This window comes from Bos indicus x Bos taurus, chromosome 25, assembly GCF_003369695.1.
Source record: "Bos indicus x Bos taurus breed Angus x Brahman F1 hybrid chromosome 25, Bos_hybrid_MaternalHap_v2.0, whole genome shotgun sequence".
Classification (NCBI taxonomy): domain Eukaryota; kingdom Metazoa; phylum Chordata; class Mammalia; order Artiodactyla; family Bovidae; genus Bos; species Bos indicus x Bos taurus.
Window position 1 is genome coordinate 7,300,265 of NC_040100.1, and position 19,710 is coordinate 7,319,974.

General features: G+C 60.5%; 1 protein-coding gene across 2 annotated transcripts in view; it reads left to right on the plus strand.

Annotated features, from left to right (window-relative positions):
- COL26A1 (collagen type XXVI alpha 1 chain) overlaps nucleotides 1–19,710 on the plus strand; it is a 164,225-nt gene that overhangs the window by 142,009 nt on the left and 2,506 nt on the right. For both annotated transcript variants that reach the window (XM_027527373.1, XM_027527374.1), the window contains exons 5-11: nucleotides 7,109–7,265; nucleotides 9,481–9,579; nucleotides 10,217–10,369; nucleotides 11,982–12,065; nucleotides 13,833–13,885; nucleotides 16,535–16,570; nucleotides 17,863–17,910. In XM_027527373.1, the coding sequence (XP_027383174.1) occupies nucleotides 7,109–7,265; nucleotides 9,481–9,579; nucleotides 10,217–10,369; nucleotides 11,982–12,065; nucleotides 13,833–13,885; nucleotides 16,535–16,570; nucleotides 17,863–17,910 (630 nt within the window). The remainder of the gene's footprint in view (nucleotides 1–7,108; nucleotides 7,266–9,480; nucleotides 9,580–10,216; nucleotides 10,370–11,981; nucleotides 12,066–13,832; nucleotides 13,886–16,534; nucleotides 16,571–17,862; nucleotides 17,911–19,710) is intronic.

Here is a 19,710-nt window from a genome sequence, read left to right on the forward strand (position 1 = left end):
GCGCGGCACTCCCCCTCGCCACGTGACCCCTGTGGACAAGCCCCACCTCCTTCACCTGGAAAGCAGGCACGGGGCGATTGGCTGGAAGGTCTGGGTCTGGCGGAGGCAAGCTTAGGGCTGAGGCTGCTGTACTTGCCACCTCCAAGGAGCCTCTGCAGGCAGTGGGACTGCGGGGGGCTCCTGGCCCAGCGGAGGGCCAGCACGGGGAGGCTGGACTGACCCGAGCGGAGGCAGCGCTCTCTCAAGGGCAGACCAAACAGCTAGGGCCGGGCGCTGCCCGGGAGGGTGCTGTGAGCACGGCTGGCTGGCAGGGAGGCCGGAGTGAGGACAGAGCGCCGAGGTGGGCTGCAAGACCCCCACCGCGAGAACACAGAGCAGACCCAGAGGTTGGACCCCAGCCCAGAGGAGCCTGACAGGCAGGGCCTCCCTGTAGACACACACAGAGACACACACATGAATGAACACACAGGGACGCACGTATAAACACACATGAATTCACAGAGACGCACATACTTACATATAGACGCACACAGACACACGCAGCCCTGGCCAATGCTGTATCACCCTTTGGCCATGCTGCCTGCCTTGGAAGCCTGACTGTGGGGACACCTGCCCAGTGCAATGGGGGCTGCAGTGACTGGCAGCTGGAGGCAGGCACGTGTGGGAACAGCCCCCACCAGCTGGGTGACTCACCGAGCCCACCTCCTCCTCTGTGGAGTGAGCTGAGGTGCCAGCCTCACAGGACCGCTCGGGGCCTCAGGTGACACGGTGGGGGAACCCATGCTGGACAGGTGTGAGGCTGTTATCATTTATGTTGTGTCGCTGTGGCATCTTCCTGATGGAGGCACAGGTACATGGGAGAAGCCCCGTGGCAGAAGCGTGAATGGTCTCCCTTGCCCCTGCAGGCAGGAGGGTCCCCCCAGCAGCCCAGGTGCCTGGGCACAGGCTGGGGGTGGAGACCCTGTGCCCTCCCTGGGTCATGGCTCTGCGGGGGGGGGGGGGGGGGGCGGGGAGGGCAGAAGCTTCAGGGAGCAGATGCTGCCACATGAGCCGAGCTGGGGCTGGGGCAGTCCTGGTAGGGATGAGAGATGCTGGGGAAGATGCTAGAAGGAACTCGTGGTACCCGAGACTCTAGAAAAGGCGGGCTCCCCAGGCTCGCTAGCCTGACGGACATTTTCCAGGTACCTGAAACTGCCGCGTGGTTTGGCAGAGCGTCGGCTGAAGGCCTGGCCTGGCCCCGGCCCAGCACCCCAGGGTGTTGCAAGTCACAGCTCTGAGGCAGGACCGGCACCATGCCTGCTGTCCCCCGCGCCCCTGGCCCTGACCCATGCCCTCCCGCCATGAGCAACTCCTGCCCTGGTGCCCCAACCCTGCGCTGCCCTCTGCCTGGGGACGCCGCACCCCGGGCAGGCTGGAGGGGGTGCTTACTCTCTGGCCCTGAGGGTGAGGGTCGTGACTCCTCCGCAGACCTCAGGGGGTCTCCTCCGCAGACTCTGTGGGGGTCAGGCTGTCTCAGTAATAACCCAGTGATAACAGGGCCCTTCTCAGCTCTGGGCCTCAACCTGCTGCCCTGTGAGGTGGAAACAGAAGGGGTCACTTCCCCGCCCCTCCCTGGCTCATACACAGAGATGACCTCAGGTGGCTCCTGGGTGGGGAGGTAGACAAGGTAGCTTGAGACAGGTGTCCAGAGAGGTGGCAGCTGCGGGGTCCCTTCTGGATTTCTAGATGGCAACAGGAGACTCCTGTCTCAGCTCCTGTGTCCTCTCTGGGTCACTTTCCAGCTGCCCACCTGCCTGCTTTGTGCCCAAGTGTCCCCTGGAGAAGCAGGGCCCCTGGGAGCTTCACCCGCCCCATCAGAGGGCCCTGAGGGGCAGCAGCCTGGAGAGGGCGGGGGACACAGGCCAGGCTAGCAGCCAGGCCAGCCCCACAGCCTCAGGGGCGGGTGAGGTCAGGGGAGCCCACAGGGGTCAGAGAGAGCATGGAGCTGGGGTCAGGGGCTGGGGTCAGGTGGGTGAAGGCAGAAGCGGGCAGGCAGATCCCCGATGGGGAGTCAAAACCTGGGCAGCTAGCAGTAAGTCCAAGGCCTGGAAACTTCGACTTCTGCTTCCTCAAGACAAGAAGCCTGTTTTGACATATCAAGAAGGATGCATTCAGTGGCAAGCAATGTGAACCCAGCCATTGGCAGCTTATTTCTTAGCATTTATTGTTAGTTCAATAGCAAGTCCAGACTTAGTGGTCTTGGGATTGGCTTGGTGACTCAAGAAACCAGACTCCCTCCACAGCCTCCTCTCCACCTTCTTAGTGAATCGGCTCTTGTCCTCTTGCCAGTCAGTGCTAAAGCGTTAGTCACTCAGTCGTGTCCAACTCTTCGAGACCCCAAGAACTGTAGCCCGCCAGGCTCCTCTGTCGATGGAATTCCCCAGGCAAGAATACTGGAGTAGGTTGCCATGCCCTTCTCCAGGGGATCTTCCTGACCCAGAGACTGATCCCTGGTCTCCTGCACTGCAGACAGACTCTTTACCATCTGAGTCACCAGAGTGCCTCATGGTTACAAAGTGGCTGCTGCAGCTCAAAGCCTCACATCCTTATACATTGTTCAAAGGCAGGAAGTAGAGGGTGAAGCAAAGTATCTCAAGAAATTCATTATGTCTCCTTGGCCAACACTAGGCTATATGCCCACCTCCTAGGTACAAGGGAGCTGGGAAAATGAGTAATTGGCCAGTGATGATTCCTCCTCTGGGGCATTCTCACTGGCTCAGAATAAGGGTTCTAGAGTCAAGGAAGAGGAGGTGGTTGGAGGCCAGGCAACCACAAAGAACTGCTCCATCTTCACTCCCTACAGTGCCGGAGTTGCCTAAGGATCCAAACCTAGGAGCTGATCTAGATTCCTCTCACCCACTTTCTGGGACAGGCTGGAGCGGCTGTTGGGGGATCGTGGGGTAAAAAGCTAGCAGAAAAAACGTTTCCTGCCTTCCTTCCTCCCCTCCTCCTCAGTTTACTCTCTGACTCCAAGAACCAGACCGAGTGGGAGGGAGCCCGAGGGGATTTCCCTGGGTGACTGGTGCAGGACAGTGGTGTCCTAGCCAATCAGCCAGGCCACAGTGATATTATCAGAGCCTCTGAGATGGAAGGCTGGCTGGAGTCTGGTTTTCTCAGCTGAGTCCCCACGCCGCCCACTGCTGCCTGCCCCGGTGAGCTCAGCCCAGCAGAGACGGCTCAGTTTCTCCAGGAGGTTTGCCATGGCCAGACCACGGGGGCTTGAACTCTGGAGTGGGCTGCTTCTAACTTGACGGTGCCCGTGGCTCCTCTGCCTGGGTCCATGGGCTCTGTGGGTCTTGGTGTCTGTGAGGGAGGTGCCCCAGGAAGGAGTGAGCTTGGTCTTTTGTGCAGGAGCGAGGTTGCAGGCAGAGGGTCCCTCTGGGGGGCCTGGGAGCCCAGTCTGGGTGCCCCCACCCTGATCCCTCCCAGCCACACTCCCCTTGCTCCTGGCTCCTCCCTGTTACACTTGTTCACCTGGAGGAATCCTCCCCACCCCACCAAGATGCTGTATCCAACTCATCCCCCCGACTGGGGACCTTCACCCCCAAACCTGGCTTCTCCTGTGCCGCTGTTTGAATGGTGGCGATCCTACCATCCCCCAAGCCAGGCTAGAGACAGGGCCACCCCTGCCTTCACGTCCTGCCCCCAAGTCCTGGCCACCAGGTCCTGACAGTTCCCACCCCCAGCCTCTCGCCCATGGCCCGGGGGCCCCCATCCCACACACTGACAGCCAAGTCTCCTTGCCCTGTCCCCCCCAGCTCCACCCCTTGCCATGGCCGGTCAGCTTCCAGGTGGACGTCCCCTCAGTGGCTGGGGCAGAAACTGTAACCCTCCCCTCCGTGAGGAGGTTCCACCCCCAAGCCGCTGTGCAGTCTGAGCCCGCCGCCCCACTTCTCAGGGCCTCCGTGAAGCTCCACTGAGGCCAGGGCTGCAGCCCAGCTGTGGAGAAGTGGACGAGGCGCCACACGGGGCCCTGGCCCCACCACCGACTTGCTGGGTGACCTTGGGCAAGTCCCTTGCGGTCTCTGAGCCTCTCTTTCCACCTTGCCTCTGGCGTGGCCCTTCCTGTTTAATGAGCCCTTGTAAGGACCAGGAGGGGGAGGGGCTGAGAGCAGGGGCCCTGGGGGTTGCCAGAGCCTCACGGGGCAGGAGCCCACCCACCCAATACAGAGGGGGGCCTGAGATCTGGGGTGCCACTTTGTTCCCAAGGGTCTTGGGAAACTTTGTCACCCAGGCCCCGGGGAAGCTGCAGAGCTGTGGGAGGAGGCGCTCAGAAGGACCCTTTCTGTGCACCCAGGAAACCACAGCCCAGCCCAGGCCTGGGCGCTGTGAAGGCAGCCATTTGTCCCTGTGACTCCCCCCGACCCCCGCACACCACCCCAGCATCAGCAGGAGTAACTGGGTGCCCACGTGCTGTGCGCCCGTGATCTGTGGCCCTGCAGGGTCAGTGTTACCACCCCCGTTTTGCTGATGAGAAAACTGAGGCCCACAAAGGCGACGATGCTTGCATATCATGGCTATCTAGTGGGAGAGCCGGAATTCGAACCAGCCTGGCTGGTGGCAGGGCCTGAGCCTCCTCCCCCATCACATGGTACTTAGTGTGTGCAGGGGCCTGGGGACCGAGAGCGAGGAGGGCGCCCCTCCCCAGGTGGTCCTGACACCCAAAGGCAGGGCCAGCGGCGTTGCTCCAGAGTGACTGTACAGGGGCTGGCGGGACACCCCTTCTGCCCAGAGGGTCAGACAGACTCAGGAAGGAGGGGACAGCTCTCCGGAGTCTCAGAATCTTCCAGGGGCTGGGGGCGGGGACAGCACTGGTGGAGGGTGCTGCAGGAGCCTGGGCATGGAGGGGTGGGGAGGTCTCGGCCTGAGCGGCTGGGCGCGTTCCGGGCGGCTGGAGCAGAGCTGGTGGAGGAGACGCAGGGGAGGTCATGGGAGGCCGAGGTGATCACCTGTGGACGTACTGTGTGGTGTCTCTCGTGGTTTTTGGGGGGAGCTCGGCCGGGTTTACCTTGCATGAGGTCCTCACCCACGGCCGTGGTCGGGGGCTGCAGGAGGGGACGGGGGCAGGTGGAGGGGAGGGGCAGTGGGCTCTAGGCAGGAGGGCTAGGGCCCTGGGAGAGGCCCGAGGACCCATTGGGTCCTCCTGGAATTAAGGTTACCCAGGACTCTGGTGGTTGGGGTGGGCGCAGGGTAGGGTGGGGTGGGGTATAAGCCGGGGCTGGAGCTTGGACGCCTTCAGGCACTACCTAGCATCTGCAGAACTAGACGCCAGCGATTCCGCTCCCAGCGGCCCCCGGACAGGCTCGGAGCGCTTTCATCTCACGGCGCTGAGTCTGAGAATCTAGCTGGATGTGGGGTTCGGGTTTCTAAGGCGGCGGCGGCGGGGGGGCGGGGGGGCGGGGGGGGTGGGCACATGAGACACTGGACTTCTTCCTTCCTGTCTGGCAGGTCGGGACGGGAAACCGGGCTCCATCTGATATGGCGGGGGAACCCCAGTGCCCCCCTTTTCTGGGGTGGGTGGGTCCACGCGGGTTAGCACCTGCCCGCCGGCCCTGAGCAGATCCCGGTGTGCGGCGCCCCCTGCTGGCCTATTTGGGAACAGCCGGACCTCCTGGCTCCCTGTGCTGTGCCGTGCGCTAAGAATACTGGAGTGGGTTGATATTTCTTTCTCCAGGGAATCTTCGCAATCCAGAGATCGAACTCACCTCTCCTGCATTGGCAGGTGGATTCTTTACCACTGTGCCGCCTGGGAAGCCCCAAGTACAATTTTGATAAGTGAAAGTGTTAGTCACTCAGTCATGTCTGACTCTTTGTGACCTCATGGACTGTAGCCCGCCAGACTCCTCTGTCCGTGGGATTCTCCAGGCAAGAATACTGGAGAGTCGGTTGCCATGCCCTCCTCCAGGGGATCTTCCCGACACAGGGATTGAACACACGTCTCCTGTGGCTCCTACATTGCAGGCAGATTCTTTACCGTTTCAGCCACAAGGGAAGCCCAAGAGTACTGGAGTGGGTAGCCTATCCCTTCTCCAGGGGATCTTCCTGACCCAGGAATCGAGCTGCGGTCTCCTGCACTGCAGGCGGGTTCTTTACCAGCTGAGCTAGCAGGGAAGCCCTCCTGGTTCCCAGGTGCCGTGAATTAGGAAGTGTCTCCCTACTGAGGCTCTGTGTCCTTTTGGGTTTTAACCCCTGCTTTCCTCCGGGGGAGAAGATGGGCTGTTTTCCAGGCGGGCCCTGAGTAACCATGGCCACCTTTGTTTCCCTGGAGCTCTTGCTAAACTCGGACACTGAGCTGGGCCCGCTTATTCTTTCTTTCTCCTTTTTTTCTTTTCTTCTCTTTTCTCCTCTTCTTTCCTTCTCTTCCCTTTCCTTTTCTTTCTTTCCCTGTCCATCTCTCCCTCCTCACACCCATCCAGCCAGCCACAGACATTCCCTGACCACGCTGTTTGTGCCCTGAGCCAGACAGTGGGGGGGACAAGCCTGCCCGGTCCCTCTCCAGGGAAGAACCAGTGAAATGGGGGTGACCGTGGTCATTATTCGGAGAAGGCAATGGCACCCCACTCCAGCACTCTTGCCTGGAAAATCCCATGGACGGTGGGCTGCAGTCCATGGGGTCTCGAAGAGTCGGACACGACTGAGCGACTTCCCTTTCACTTTTCACTTTCCTGCATTGGAGAAGGAAATGGCAACCCACTCCAGTGTTCTTGCCTGGAGAATTACAGGGATGGTGGAGCCTGGTGGGCTGCCGTCTATGGGGTCGCACAGAGTCGGACACGACTGAAGCGACTTAGCAGCAGCAGCAGCAGCAGCAGTGGTCATTATTCAGACAAGCACAGTCTAATCCCAGTGACAGCCACTCTAGGAGAAAAGTATGGTGGCTCTGAATGTGTCCGCAGGGGCCCTGCCTGAGCCGGAGGAGGGTCGGAGGGCTTCCTGAGGTGGGGGCGGGGCGGGAGAACATTCCAGTCGGGGGACGGTGGTCGCACGAGTGGGCGGTGCTGGTCCCCTGGCGCTCACGTCCCCGCTCACCCGTGCCCCGGGCCTGACCCTCTGCCCTTCTGCGGCCCAGGTTCTCCTTCTGGAAGCAGCAGAGCGGCCCCCAGGCCCAGACAATGACCTTCCGACGCCCCAGAACACCCCACCACCCTGGAACGAGGGTCTCCTCCCTGACGCCATCCCGCTTGCCCACCCCGGGCCCCAGATGAGAAGGCCCACAGGCCCGGCCGGTGAGTGAGGCCTGCGGGGGGCAGGGGGTTGGCAGGGGGAAGGCCTCTCAGGGTCTCCACCAGTAGGTCATACACACCCAAAGGGCATTTTGGAAAACTGAGCTAACATTTAAAACCTGGGGGGTTTCACATAAAAGTCAGGATTTCTCTTAGAAAAATGGAAGAGCTGGCCATTGGGGTTGGCAGTCCCTTACAGAAACAATTGGCTGGGACTTCCCTGGTGTTTCTAGTGCAAGGGGTGAGGTTCAGTCCCTAAGATCCCATGTGCCTTGTGTTGTGGCCAAAAAAATATTGGGAAAAAAAAAAGGAACAGTTGGCCGCAGCTAAGTCATGGCTGCCCCCACAGATCTCATTCAAACTCTGCAGTCTGCCACAGTCCTCACCACTCCCTACTGTCTCACAGTCCAGCTACTGTCTTCACAGGCTGCCCTGCTGCCGCTTAGCATCTACATGTAGGCCCCCAGCCCAGCTCATCCTTGACTGGCTCGATTTTACAGCAGCCCCTGCCTGCACACCGCCAGGAGTGGGGGGCTTACTGCCTCCCCCAGCCTTCTGGGGGATCCTGTCTGAATTCTCTGACCGGAGTTGGAGGACACCCACTGGTCTGTTGCTTTCCCTCTTCCCACCACATTTTGAAGTCTCTCTGCAGTCTCTCTCCACTGGACTGAGCTCTGCTGTCTGGGACTGCAGAACAGTAATAGTAACTGTAATATTATAGTCAGGATTGTTGAATGCCTGCTGCGTGGCGGGCACTGTGCTGGGACTTTACCCTGAGCGGAGGTGTAGCTGCCACTGTCCATGTGGCTGAACTCCAGGGTTTAAGGCTGAGGTCTCATCTGACTGGTCAGGATCTGTGCTGTGCCAGTTATTCAGGATTTTTATATCACTCTAGTCTGTACAGATATCATGGCTAATCATTCCAGTGAGCTTGTAAAGCTCAGATTACAGGAGAACTGAGGCTCAGAAAAGTGACCCCTGGGGTCACCCAGCGATCCAGTGCCATTTTGACTCAATAATTCACAGCCCCACGGGAGCCCTTTGCAGGGGACGCCCTTCCTTCTGCTGTCCCCCAGTTGAGCCCCCAGTTTCTTAGCAATCCCGCCCAGACCCAACTCTGACCCCTCCCTGCCTGCAAACCCCCAGCAATGGGAAAACTGACCGCCAGTGGCCAGTCCTGAGGCCAGGGAAGCAGCAGATACTCTGCAGGCTTCTGAAGGGCCTGGAGGCTGTGTGGAGGGTGAGCTCGGGCTGCTATGGGAGGAGGGGGCGTCTTACTTGCCCTGGGTCCCTGGCCCACCTCTCTAGCCACTGTCCCCAAAGTCTCACTCCCAGAAGGCCTGTCTTCTTCAAATCCTATGCTTGTCTTCTTCAAATCCGTCTTCTGGGACTGAAGAGGGAGCAGAGGTCAGGGGGAAGTAAGGAGGGGGTTCTCCTCTTCTGAAGGACCCAGGCAGGCCCCAGAGCCCCCTGGAGGGGAGGGAGGAAGCTGGGAGGGGCTTCTGTTCTCCAAAGGCAACTTTCTTCTTATGGGGGCATGTAGTTCCCAATATGGCCACCAGGTGGAGCACAAACCCTACAAATGGTTACACCTGGGTGCATCCTGGAATCCCAGAGACCAAGTGGGAATCTCTGGAAACTGGCAGCCCCAGGGTGGTCCCCAAAGAGCCCTCCATCTGTTCAGGAAGCATTTTTTGAGCATCCTCCCCAGGCCTAGGCCTTCCCTAGGGAGAAGGGGCTGTCTGCAGGCCACACAGTGGGCCTCCCATCTACTCTCCATCTACTCTTGCCCACCCTTGGGACCTGGAGATCCCCAGGGGGCAGGCGACCCCTTCAGGGCTTCCTGGGGTCTCTAAGGAGGCCTTATTAGGACGATATTTGCCTGACTCCCAGTCCCCAAGCCTGAGCAAAGAGACATCAGGATGTGGAGAGAGGGTTCTGACTCATTTACAGCCTGGTGCTGCTACCTTGAGCAAGGGGCCACATCTTTCTGAGCCTCAGTTTACCCCACCTGTCAAATGGGAACACAAGTAGCTCTTGAGATCATAGAAGTGAACAGGAGCAAAACTGGTTTGTATACTGTGATGAATTATGTGGTCCCTTTGCCCATGGCAGGTGAGGGGGCAGGTCTGACCAGGCAGCAAGGTCGTCTAGCCTGGAGCCAATGGAGGCAGCTCAGCCCACAATGTTCTCAGGCCTCATTTCATTCTATCCACAGGGCCCCCTGGACAGACGGGACCACCAGGGCCTGCGGGTCCCCCAGGCTCCAAAGGTGACCGGGGTCAGGCAGGAGAAAAGGGCCCAGCGGGGCCTCCTGGTAAGGACATCCACCCACACACATACCCTGACATGACTTCGCCCAGTAGGGGAAGGGGCTTAGGGATTCTCCCCTGTCCAAGCAGGTGAGGCATCCCAGATAGCCTCTTTCTTGGTTGGGCTGATGACTGCCATCTAGCAGGGCTCCAGGTTCCCTCCCTCCCACCGCCACCTCCCGGAGCAGTCTCCTTCCAAGCACTCTGGGGCCTGGTCTCACCCGGGACTATGAGAAGAGAAGGCTCCAGCTGTGGGGGTGGGGCTGCTGGGGGCTGGAGGTTGTGCTCCGCATGTAAACAATGCCAAGAGGTCACACGGCTGCTCCTGGACCCTGTTGGGGCAGGTACGGGGCTGGGCCAAGCTGGCAGCCAGCCTCGCTGCCCCTACCCCAGGGCTGAGGTCATCTGGCCATAGCGCCCGCTGACTTCACTCACGTGACCTCCCTGACCTCCCGCCTGGCTGCCCCGGGTCCCCTCTGCACTGGCTGCGGACGGGAAGTCATTTCATTACATCCCAGGACAGCCCTCCAGGGAGGCTCTGGGACTAGTGGCCACCACCTTGCCCTCCCGGGTCTATTTCTCATCTCTGTAAGGTCAGTCAGGAGGCCCGGCCCTCCTGTGACTCCTCTTTTCCCCCCACAGGCCTCTTGGGGCCGCCAGGGCCCCGTGGGCTTCCTGGAGAGATGGGGCGCCCTGGCCCCCCCGGCCCCCCTGGCCCAGCAGGCAGCCCGGGCCTCCCTCCAAACGGCCCCCAAGGCGTCCTCTACTCCCTGCAGCCACCGACGGACAAGGACAGTGAGTGTCACGCTTGAGGGCTGGGGTTGGAGGGCGGGCCAGAATTTGGAGGGTCCACCCCCCAATAGAACCCCATGAAGCAGACTGTCCGTGAGTGGGGCCTCGGCTTTGCCAGGCAGGGGGACGGGGTAGCCTAGGTGGGGGGTGGTCCCCCCAACCCCATGGTTGGCCCCAGGGGTCTGTCCCTGCCTCTGTGCTCAGCTCCTGCCCCTGGGGTCTGACCCCCTGATGTCCATCTGCTCTCTGGCCTGGCCTTGGGGTCACCTCTGGTGACAGTACCATCACCAAGGTCATCCGTCACCCCGTGCTCTTCGCAGATCCCCTCACTGTAGGCCACTGGACAGGCGCTGATGGTTGGAGCACCTCCCATGTGTGGGACTGTGTGTTTTAACCTCCGGGACACAGCAGTGAGCAAAACGAGTCTCCTGCCTGCAAGGGCCACAGTCTAGCACAAGAGGGCGCCCTCGAGCACACATAGAACCCGCCGCCAGAGCATGGGGGGAGGGCGGGTCCAGGGAGGGCACCCAAGAGATGGGGCGGGGGTGGGGCCTGCGGCCCATGGAGGGCGTGGCTTTGGTTAAGGGCCCTGGGAAACAAGAAAGGTTTTAAGAAGCGGGTTGAGATTGACTTGGCATTCTGAGTGGGTGATATCCCGGGCACCGTGGGGGCACAGGGACCTCTTGGTCCGCCGTCAGAGAAACCCGAGCAGACTGCCTGGAGGGTGCAGATGTGAACGTTTAGGAAGAGTGTGTGCATGTGTGTGTGTGTGTGTGTGTGTGTGTGTGTGTGTGTTGGGGGGTTCCCGGTGGAGGCACCTGGTTAGCCAGCACTGAGCAGCGGTAGCAGGCCCACCGGCCAGGAGGCCTATGGAAGGGCTACCCAGGCTTCTGTGATGGGGGTAGGCAGGGAAAGGCAGAGGCAGCCACCCCCAGCCCAGATGTTTTGAAGCCTGGCTGTCTGCTTCTGGGTCTGAGATCACATGGGGCTCACCCTGGAGGGACCCAGGCAGACCCCACCCGGCCCCGGGCCCTGCGGCTCAGACAAGTGGTCAGGGAGGACTTCCTGGAGGAGGCCCTCACAAGAGTGAGCTAGTCAGGTGTGTCAGGACGGGCATGTGGAGGGGAGCCTGGAACAGAGTCTGGCCTGGACAGCGGGGAGGTGAGCAAGGGGGGGTGGGAGTCTTAGGACATGGAATTTTCAGGAAGAGATTTGTACTTTAAACAGAGCCCACAGGGCTTCCCCCCGCCCTCTGATTTGGCCTCAGTGTTGATGGCTCGACAGTAAAGAATCTGCCTGCAATGCAGGAGACTCAGGTTCAATCCCTGGGTTGGGAAGATTGCCTGGAGAAGGAAATGGCAACCCACTCCAATACTCTTGCCTGGAGAATCTCATGGACAGAGGAACCTGGCGGGCCCCAGTCTATCGGATCACAAAGAGTCGGACAGACTGAGTGACTACACATGAGGGAGCTCCTCTGAGCTGAGGGAGCAGTAGCTGCGTGAGGCCCAGCAGGGTCGGGGCTGCTCTTCCTGGCTCTGGGGGACTCAGCTCTAGCCCCCCAGCGCTGCTGGCCCTGCCCCATGGGTCACAGGCCACTCTGCCCTTCCTGCAGGTGGAGACGTGCAGCTGGCCTCCGCAGCCGTGGACACAGTGTTGGCGGGCGTCCCAGGGCCCCGGGGTCCCCCTGGCCCCCCAGGTGAGTGCAGAGGGCAGCAGCAGCAGCTGGTCTCCACTGGTACCCACTCCTGGGCTTCACCTGGGCCAGCAGTCTTGAGGGGGCTGGTTGGAGGCTCATGGCAGGGCACTGGGTCTGCCCCAGCCAGCAGTAGCTTGAGTGGGGGGCCTGCTGCTCATGGGTGGCAGCTCCCCTGGGACTGGACACAGTGTTTCTGGGTGGCCTGACACCCACATGAAGCAGCCTCGGGCCGCCCTCAAGTGAGCCAGAGCAGGGGTGCTCTGGGAGCCAGAGTCCTAGGTCCAGGAGGTCTGCATAGGGGATGGTGGGTGAGATGGAGGGAGCTGGTGGGGACGGTGCCTGGGAGAGACAGGAGGCCCTGGGCCTTCAGGCAGAAAGCAGGGTCCTGGGAGAGGGGATGGGACCCTCACTGGGGTTGGGGGGGGGCGGGTGTGGCGGGGGGCAGAGCCCAGGTGTGTGGCTGTCTCCTCTGACAGGTTCTAACCCTGAATGAATGAGCAACAGAGGCCCTGGGCGCCCGCAGGGGTGGAGGCGCCTCTTGATTCGGCTCCAGGCTGGGCACTCATTCCAGTCGTTCAGTGTCTCACGCAGTCAGGAAATAACCCACTGAGCGCCTCCTACGAGCTGGCCAGTGTTCTGGGTTCCTGGGATCCTTAGATAAACGAAAGATTTCTGTACTCATGGTACTTGGGTTCTAGTGGAGAAGGTGGGCAGTACCCTCAGTGAATCCCGTAGGGTCCAAAAAAGCAGGGCTGGGCTCGCGGCTGGGCCAGGGTGGCAGCATTAAGGAGGGCGCTGGGAGGATGTTGCCTTTTAGCTAGACCGCGTCCAGGCCTCACCCTACCCAGGGCTCACTTTCCTGTAGGTCCTCCCTAGGCATGCCAGGGGGCACTCTGGTAGGCTAGCCACAGAGACCTCACTCTTCCAAATATTCAGGGCATTTAGTCACAAACACCACGCTCTGTACTGCACCCATCGGTCCTGGCCTGACCCTCTGGGGGCTCCCTGGGCCAGAGGGGAGGCTGGCATTCAAACCAGTAGTGGCCAGAGGCAGTGGCTGGTCACTGTCAGAGATTTGCCTAGGGAAGAGGTGGGGGTAGGTGCCTGGAAGGCTTCCTGGAGGAGGTGACGCTCAGCCTGAGACTAGTGGGAGTTTGCTGGGATGTGGAGGGGATGGGAACTCCAGGAGGAAGGAACAGCCACCACAAAGGCATGGATCCAGAGGGACTTTCCAGGAGGGTGTTTGACCGATGAAGGTGGAGGAGGCTGGGCTGAGAGAGACCTGTCTGAAAAGTCACTTGGTGGGGAGGGGACTGCTGCATGGATGGGTGACCACCACTCTGGGTGGTAGGCAGCAGTTGTAGTAACCCAGGCAAGGATGGCCTCAGGGAGGTGAGGTCTGAGGTCCCGAGATGGGGCAGGCTCGAGGGAGATTTGCCTGAGGACTGACCAGCTGGGGAGGGGCTGCAGGGCGCCCCCACCCCCACCCCGTGGATGAGGCTGTGGGAACAGGAGCAGGTTGTGGTGTAGGGGTTGCAGGCAGGGAGAGGGGCTTGCAGTGGGCTCTCCACTCTGGGGGTGGGCAGGGGGCCGGAGAGCCCATGCCCCCTCCCTCACCATTTATTCACCTCCTCTTTCTGCACTGCCCAAGGAGACAGACCCAGGGCGGGGCCCGGGGTGGGAGGGTGGGAGGGCCCCTCTCCAGAGCCGATGAGGGGGCAGGGGGTGTCTCCGGCTCCAGGTGACCATCTGTGACTCTGCCGGCAGGGCCCCCTGGACCACACGGCCCCCCTGGACCCCCGGGTGTGCCTGGATCCCAGGTAAGGTCTCACCCATCTCTGGCGAGGGTGAGGGCACTGTTTCCCTAGGAAGGCAGGAGCCGGGCTTCTTAGCAGCACAGTTGCTCAGGAAGAAACCAGCCTACCTGGCTGGTCCCCACCTGAGTCCAGGTGGGCCCCAGGGGAAGGCAGGCATGGGATCCTGGTTTTCTTAGCAACAATAACCCTTTACTACCCACCCTACCTGGGCCCCACAGTAGTTAGCATCATTCCCATTTCATAGATGAGCTAACCTGAGGTCATGCAGGTGGTGTGTGGGGCTGGGCCAGGATCACAGCCGTGGCCAATCTTCAATGGGAATTGCCTGCGTTGGGGGGGCACTCTGAAGCCTGACAGTGCAGCCCCAACCCCCAGCTTGCTTTGCCTCCTCAGCTGTGTGACCTTGGGCAGAAAGAGCCTCTCTGGGCTCCTGCTCCTTGGCTGCTAAGAAGGGGCCTCCCCGGTGGGTTGTTACAGGGAGTGAAAGAGAAATAAAGTGCCGGGGGGGTGCCTTGTGCTGTAGAGCCCCAGGGGTCCGGGGGGACGTCACACAGAGGAGGGGGGACTTTGGACACCAAGGCAGGAAGGGTTTCGTTTGGGGATGTCTGCACAGAGCTTCCTGCAGCTCATCCAGACCGAGGGCTTCAGGTTCCCTGGAACTCGGGCCTGGGTGGGTAGGAGGCGGGGGTGACTGAGAAGCGGGTCCCCCACTGCAAGGCTGGACAGCTCACCCCTGACAAAAGGGCAGGAGCGGGTGTGAGGCTGACAGAGGCTCCCGTGAGAAGGGCTGGGGGCAGCAGAACCCCTTCCAGAGGCACAAGCCCACACGACAGGCAAGGTCAGAGATGATGGTGTGCCTGACCCTTCCCCCCACCTACCTGTTTGTGCCAACTCCTTTCAGGGTCCCCATCGTGTTATCCCAGCGGTGACAGGGACGCGGAGGCTCAGAGAGGTTCTGTCATTTGCCAGAGTCACCCAGCAGGGGAGCAGAGCGGGGGCCCGGCAGGGCTGGGGTCACTCCAGGCCCTGCTCCGGCTTTCTCGGGGTCCCTGCCCTCTGCTAGCAGGTAGTCTGATGGGGGAGGCAGATGTGATAGAGAGTAACTGGGGCGAGACCTACAGCGACAGGAGGCGGGTGGCCGGAGTGGGATGACAGACAGGAGAAGGTGAGGCTTCGACTGAGCCCCGAGGAACCAGAAAGGAGCATTCACACGAAGATGCCAAGAGCAGGAAAAGGGAAACGTAAGTGCCAAGGTCCTGGGGCTGGGAAACACCAGGCGGGTCCTGAGCGAAGGCGTGTGTCGGGGGAGGTGAGGTGGGAGGGAAGTGGGCAGACGGGTACCTGCAGAGCCGATGTGTGGACCTGGGCCACAGTGAAAGGGGGGCTTATCGAGTGTCAGGGAGGGAGCGTCCAGGACCCCATTTTCGTCTTTCCAGGGCGCCTCTGGCTGTGGCTTGAGGGGAAGGCGGGGGCAGGGGAGTGGAGCAGGGAGACCCGGGAGGAGGCCGGGGCAGCGCAGAGGAAACAGACGTATCTAGAAAGTGGACCTGACAGGTCGGGCTGATGGAATAAATTCAGTGAGGGCGGGAAGCGGAAGGTTAACTGCGAGGTGCTTACAGGAGCAGCTGTGGATCGTGGAGCCATTTCATGGGAAAGAGCGACTGCAGGGTGGGGGCCGGACGGCTGGGCCGGGAGGAGACCAGGAGTTCCACTTTGGAGAGGTTGAGTCGGGGTGCCTCCTGGCCGGCCAGGTCGGGGTGCTAGAGGACGGTTCGACGTGCAGCTCTGGGGCTCCAGGGAGCCTTCTGACCAGGCCTCAGTGCTGACGGGGAGCCCAGGTGGGGACCCTCGCCTTCACCACTGGTAGGAGTAGTGTTAGTGACTCAGTCGTGTCTGATTCTGTGCGACCCCGTGGACTGTAGTCTGCCCGGCTCCCCCAGGCTCCCCTGTCCCTGGGATTTCCCAGGCAAGAATTCTGGAGTGGGTTGCCATTCCCTTCTCCAGGGGATCGTCCCAACCCAGGGATCGAACCCAGGTCTCCTGCACTGGCAGGTGGATTCTTTACCGTCTGAGCCACCAGGGAAGCCTGAGATCACCACTGCTGTCGCTCATTCGCAGAGGGCCCTTTCCGAGTGCTGGGGGCATGTGTGCATGGCCATCTGGTCCCTTTCTCCCTGGGCTTCCCTGGTGGCTCAGACTGTGAAGAATCTGCCTGCCAATGCAGGAGACACAGGAGACTTGAGTTTGATCCCTGGAGGAGGCGATGGCAACCCCCTCTAGTGTTCTTGTCTGGAGAATCCCATGGACAGGGGAGCCTGGGGGGCTACAGGCCATGAGGTCGCACAGAGTCTGACATGACTGAGCACGCACGCACACATGTGCCTTCTCCAAGTGATGACCATACTTGGCATTGGCCCATTTCACAGACGAGAAGATGGAGGACTTGGTGGAAGCCCACAGTCATCCACTGGCCAGTGGCTGGGGCTCCAGGAGCAGACAGGCCCCCGCTGTGGCAACCCCCATTTCCTCTCCCGCCCACCCTCCTCCTGTCTGCTTTTCAGATTTCCAGAGCCCAGTGCAGGGAGAGGGCGTGCAGAGGACTAAGGGGTTGTGAAGGGCACAGCTTAACTTGCTTTGTCTGATTTTCTGCAGGGCCTGGCTGGAGAGCGGGGCGCCACGGGGCCGTCTGTAAGTGTGGGGCCGTGTGTGTGGGCCTCCCCCGGGGCGACGGGCTCTGGTGCAGGCACAGGGTACCAACTCGGTGGGTGTCTGCCCCAGGCAGCCTGGCTGAGCTCAGGCCTCGGGCATGCCAGACCCAGCCCAGCCGGGATGGAGCAGAGGGAGAGAATCGGGCAAGCTGGGTGCAGCGCCAGCTGCCCAAGTTGGGAACGGGGGACTTTGGGAAGTGGGGACCCCCCCCCAGGGCATATGAAGTATGGGCTGAAATAGCCGCCTACTGAAGGGCTTGGATGAGAGTCCTGAGGTTCTTCTGGGGAGCCCAGGCCCCTGGGTTAACGTGCTGTGTGACCTGCAGAGTCCCTTGCTTTCTCTGAACTTCCCAGGAGTAGATATAGACAGCTGACCACTCATTTCCCATCTTAAAAATAAGAATTCACAAGACTCAGCCCCTATCTCCAGGGCCAAGGAAGTGGACACATGCCCAAGTCTTATGTCAGAGGCACGAGGCTGTGGGAGAAGGGGGGTTCTTTGCTGAGCGTCTTCTATGTGGAGGCCCTCTTCATCCATAGTGGGTTTAAGCCTCACAGCGCCCCCGCGAGATGGTGCTTTGTTTTCCCTCTTTCCTAGAACTGGCAGCTGAGGCCCAGAGAGGTTAACCAACTTGCCCTAGGTCACACAGCTAGACCAAAGTAGAGCCAAGATTTAAACCCAGGAGTGTTAGCCTCCAAAGGCAGGCCTTCCCCAGGCTTGTTATTGAGAGTGATTTATTTAATCCTCCTAATATCTCTGTGAGGCAGGCACTGTTATTATCCCCATTTTGGAGATGGAAAAACTGAGGCACGGAGAGGTAAAGTCACACAAGAGTAAGTGGCCTCCTAGGTGTTATGGTGAGGCTGATATTACCGGCCCCGTTTTATTTATTTAAATTTTAATTTTTTACATTTATTTATTTTGGATGTGCTGGGTCTTTGCTGCAGTACATAGGTTCTCTAATTGCAGCGCGGCCTGTGAGATCTTAGTTCCTTGACCAGGAACTGAACCCACGTCCCCCCGCACTGGAAGGTGGATTCTCAACCACTGGACCAACCAGGGAAGTCCCTGGCCCCAATTTTAGAGTCAGGGAAACAGAGGGGAAGGGCAGGGGACTTGATCCCTGAAAGGGCCAGAACCTGGTTCCAACCTGACTCCTCCCTCCCTAGAAACAGAATTAAGCCCCTAAAGTCAAGGCCATGCCGGCCTGTGCAGAGGTCCCTGGTAGAGAAGCTGGGTACCCATCACTGACTGCGTGACTTTCTTCCCAGGGGGAGCCTGGCGGGAAGGGGGAAGAGGAGGAGAAAGCCGCCGCTGAGGTAACTGTGCCCCTGGCCCCGTGCTCCCCCCTGCCCCCTGGCTGTGTCCTTGCAGGCCAGTCCAGTGGAGCTGGACCGACACTTCTTCCTGAGCGGGGCATCAGCCGCAGGGCGAGTGGGGGCCCACCCAGCGGGAGAGGCAGTGGAGTGAATGGTGACTGCAGCCCGGTGTGAAGTCAGCTGCAGTGGGGAAGCACAGATGGGATGACTGGCCCAGGGCCTGAGGGTGGGAGCGACCCCACCGGAGAGGGTGGAGGAGCCACGGACCTGCAGATGAGACCCTCTGTTTGAAGGAGGCCTCAGGCTGTGGGGTCTCTCTCCAGGGACAGGGCCTTCCCATGACAGTGCCTGGCACACGGATGTGCCCAAGGTCGCAGTGCTGGCGGACTTAAGGGTGTATGGGCAGGTGGAGAGCTGGCTGGTGGATGTGGGAGAGGATGGATGGAAGAGGAAGGCTGGGAGCACACAGCGGCCAGAGCAAGACAGGGCAGGGTGGGGGCGTGGACGGAGCGCGAGCATGGCTGTAGGGACCATACCTTTTGGGAAGCAGAGGGGAGGCTGGGGACCAGGATGATGAGAAGGGAGCGAGGCTGGTGGGGCAAGCTGAGAATGAGTCACCTGGTGTGACAGGGCTCAGCCAGACGTCCAGCACAGCAGGCATGCAGCACCCCTGAGTGAGCTTGGGGAGATCCTAAGCCAGGAGTGGGGGTGTCTGGAGAGATGGGCAGTGGCATTGGAGGTGGGCAGCTGTTTGAGGCAGGCTGGGCTGGAGGGGGTAAAGCTGGGATCAGGGGACCTTCCAGAGGTCCTTATGGGATTGGAGAAGGGGGAAGAGGCTGGAACCATGGCAGCCATGGTGGGCACAAGAGGCAGTGGGAGGAAGATGTGAATGCTGGGGTCACTTGTGATGGAAGACTGGGAGGGTACCCACGACTTCCCCCTGCCCAGTTTCATCAGCATGCCTCCTGTGGCCCAGGGACTGAGGCTTAACTGAGTCCTAACAGAGGGGGCCTGGAGCCCCTGCTCCTCACTGGGGACACCCCCATCCCAGACACTACCCAGAGCCCAGCTTCTCATGGTCTTTGATGGGAAGAGCTCTCTTGTGTAACTCAGTAGCATGCTCTCCGGTTTTCTTTAGCTTTAAGCTCAATTAATCTGAGTGTCATGACAGAGCTGTCATGTTCCACCAGCCAAAAAGGTTCCTGTTTGCTGCAGACGCCGGGGCGGGGCTTTGCCTCTCTACCATCACTTTTTTTTTTTTTCAAAGTGACCTTGTCATCTTGTCTCCTCCATTAATCAGCCTATTCATGTGTCCTGACACACGAGGTCCTTCGCCATGTGTAGGCTGGGTCCCAGGAACGCAGAGGCGCCATCTTTGTGCCCTCCCACGGGCCTTCCGGAAGCCTCGGCTCTGCCCTCGGGTGGGTGGGACCGGGAAGGAGACCAGCAAAGCGCCTCCCGACCATGGGTCCCTATGAGGTGCTCTTCCCACAGCAGGATATTTTCTGGAAAGAAGGGCGCACAGGGAGGCAGCTGGCGGTCACGGGAGCAGGCGAGCTCAGGCTGGAGGCAGACAGGCCTGTGTGAAGCCCTGGGCTTGGCCATTTCCGGCTTGTCCACTTCCGGGCTGTGGGGCCGCAGGACTCTGGTTACCCCGTCTGGGCTTCAAGTTCCGTGTCTGTGAACTGGAGTTCGAACCCCAGCCCTGGTGCCGGGGTGTCTCTTATCTGTGGTGGCCGTTGTGTTGACGATGGTGACCAGAGGAAGTGGCGGGCTGGGACAGGATGCTGGAGCAGAGTG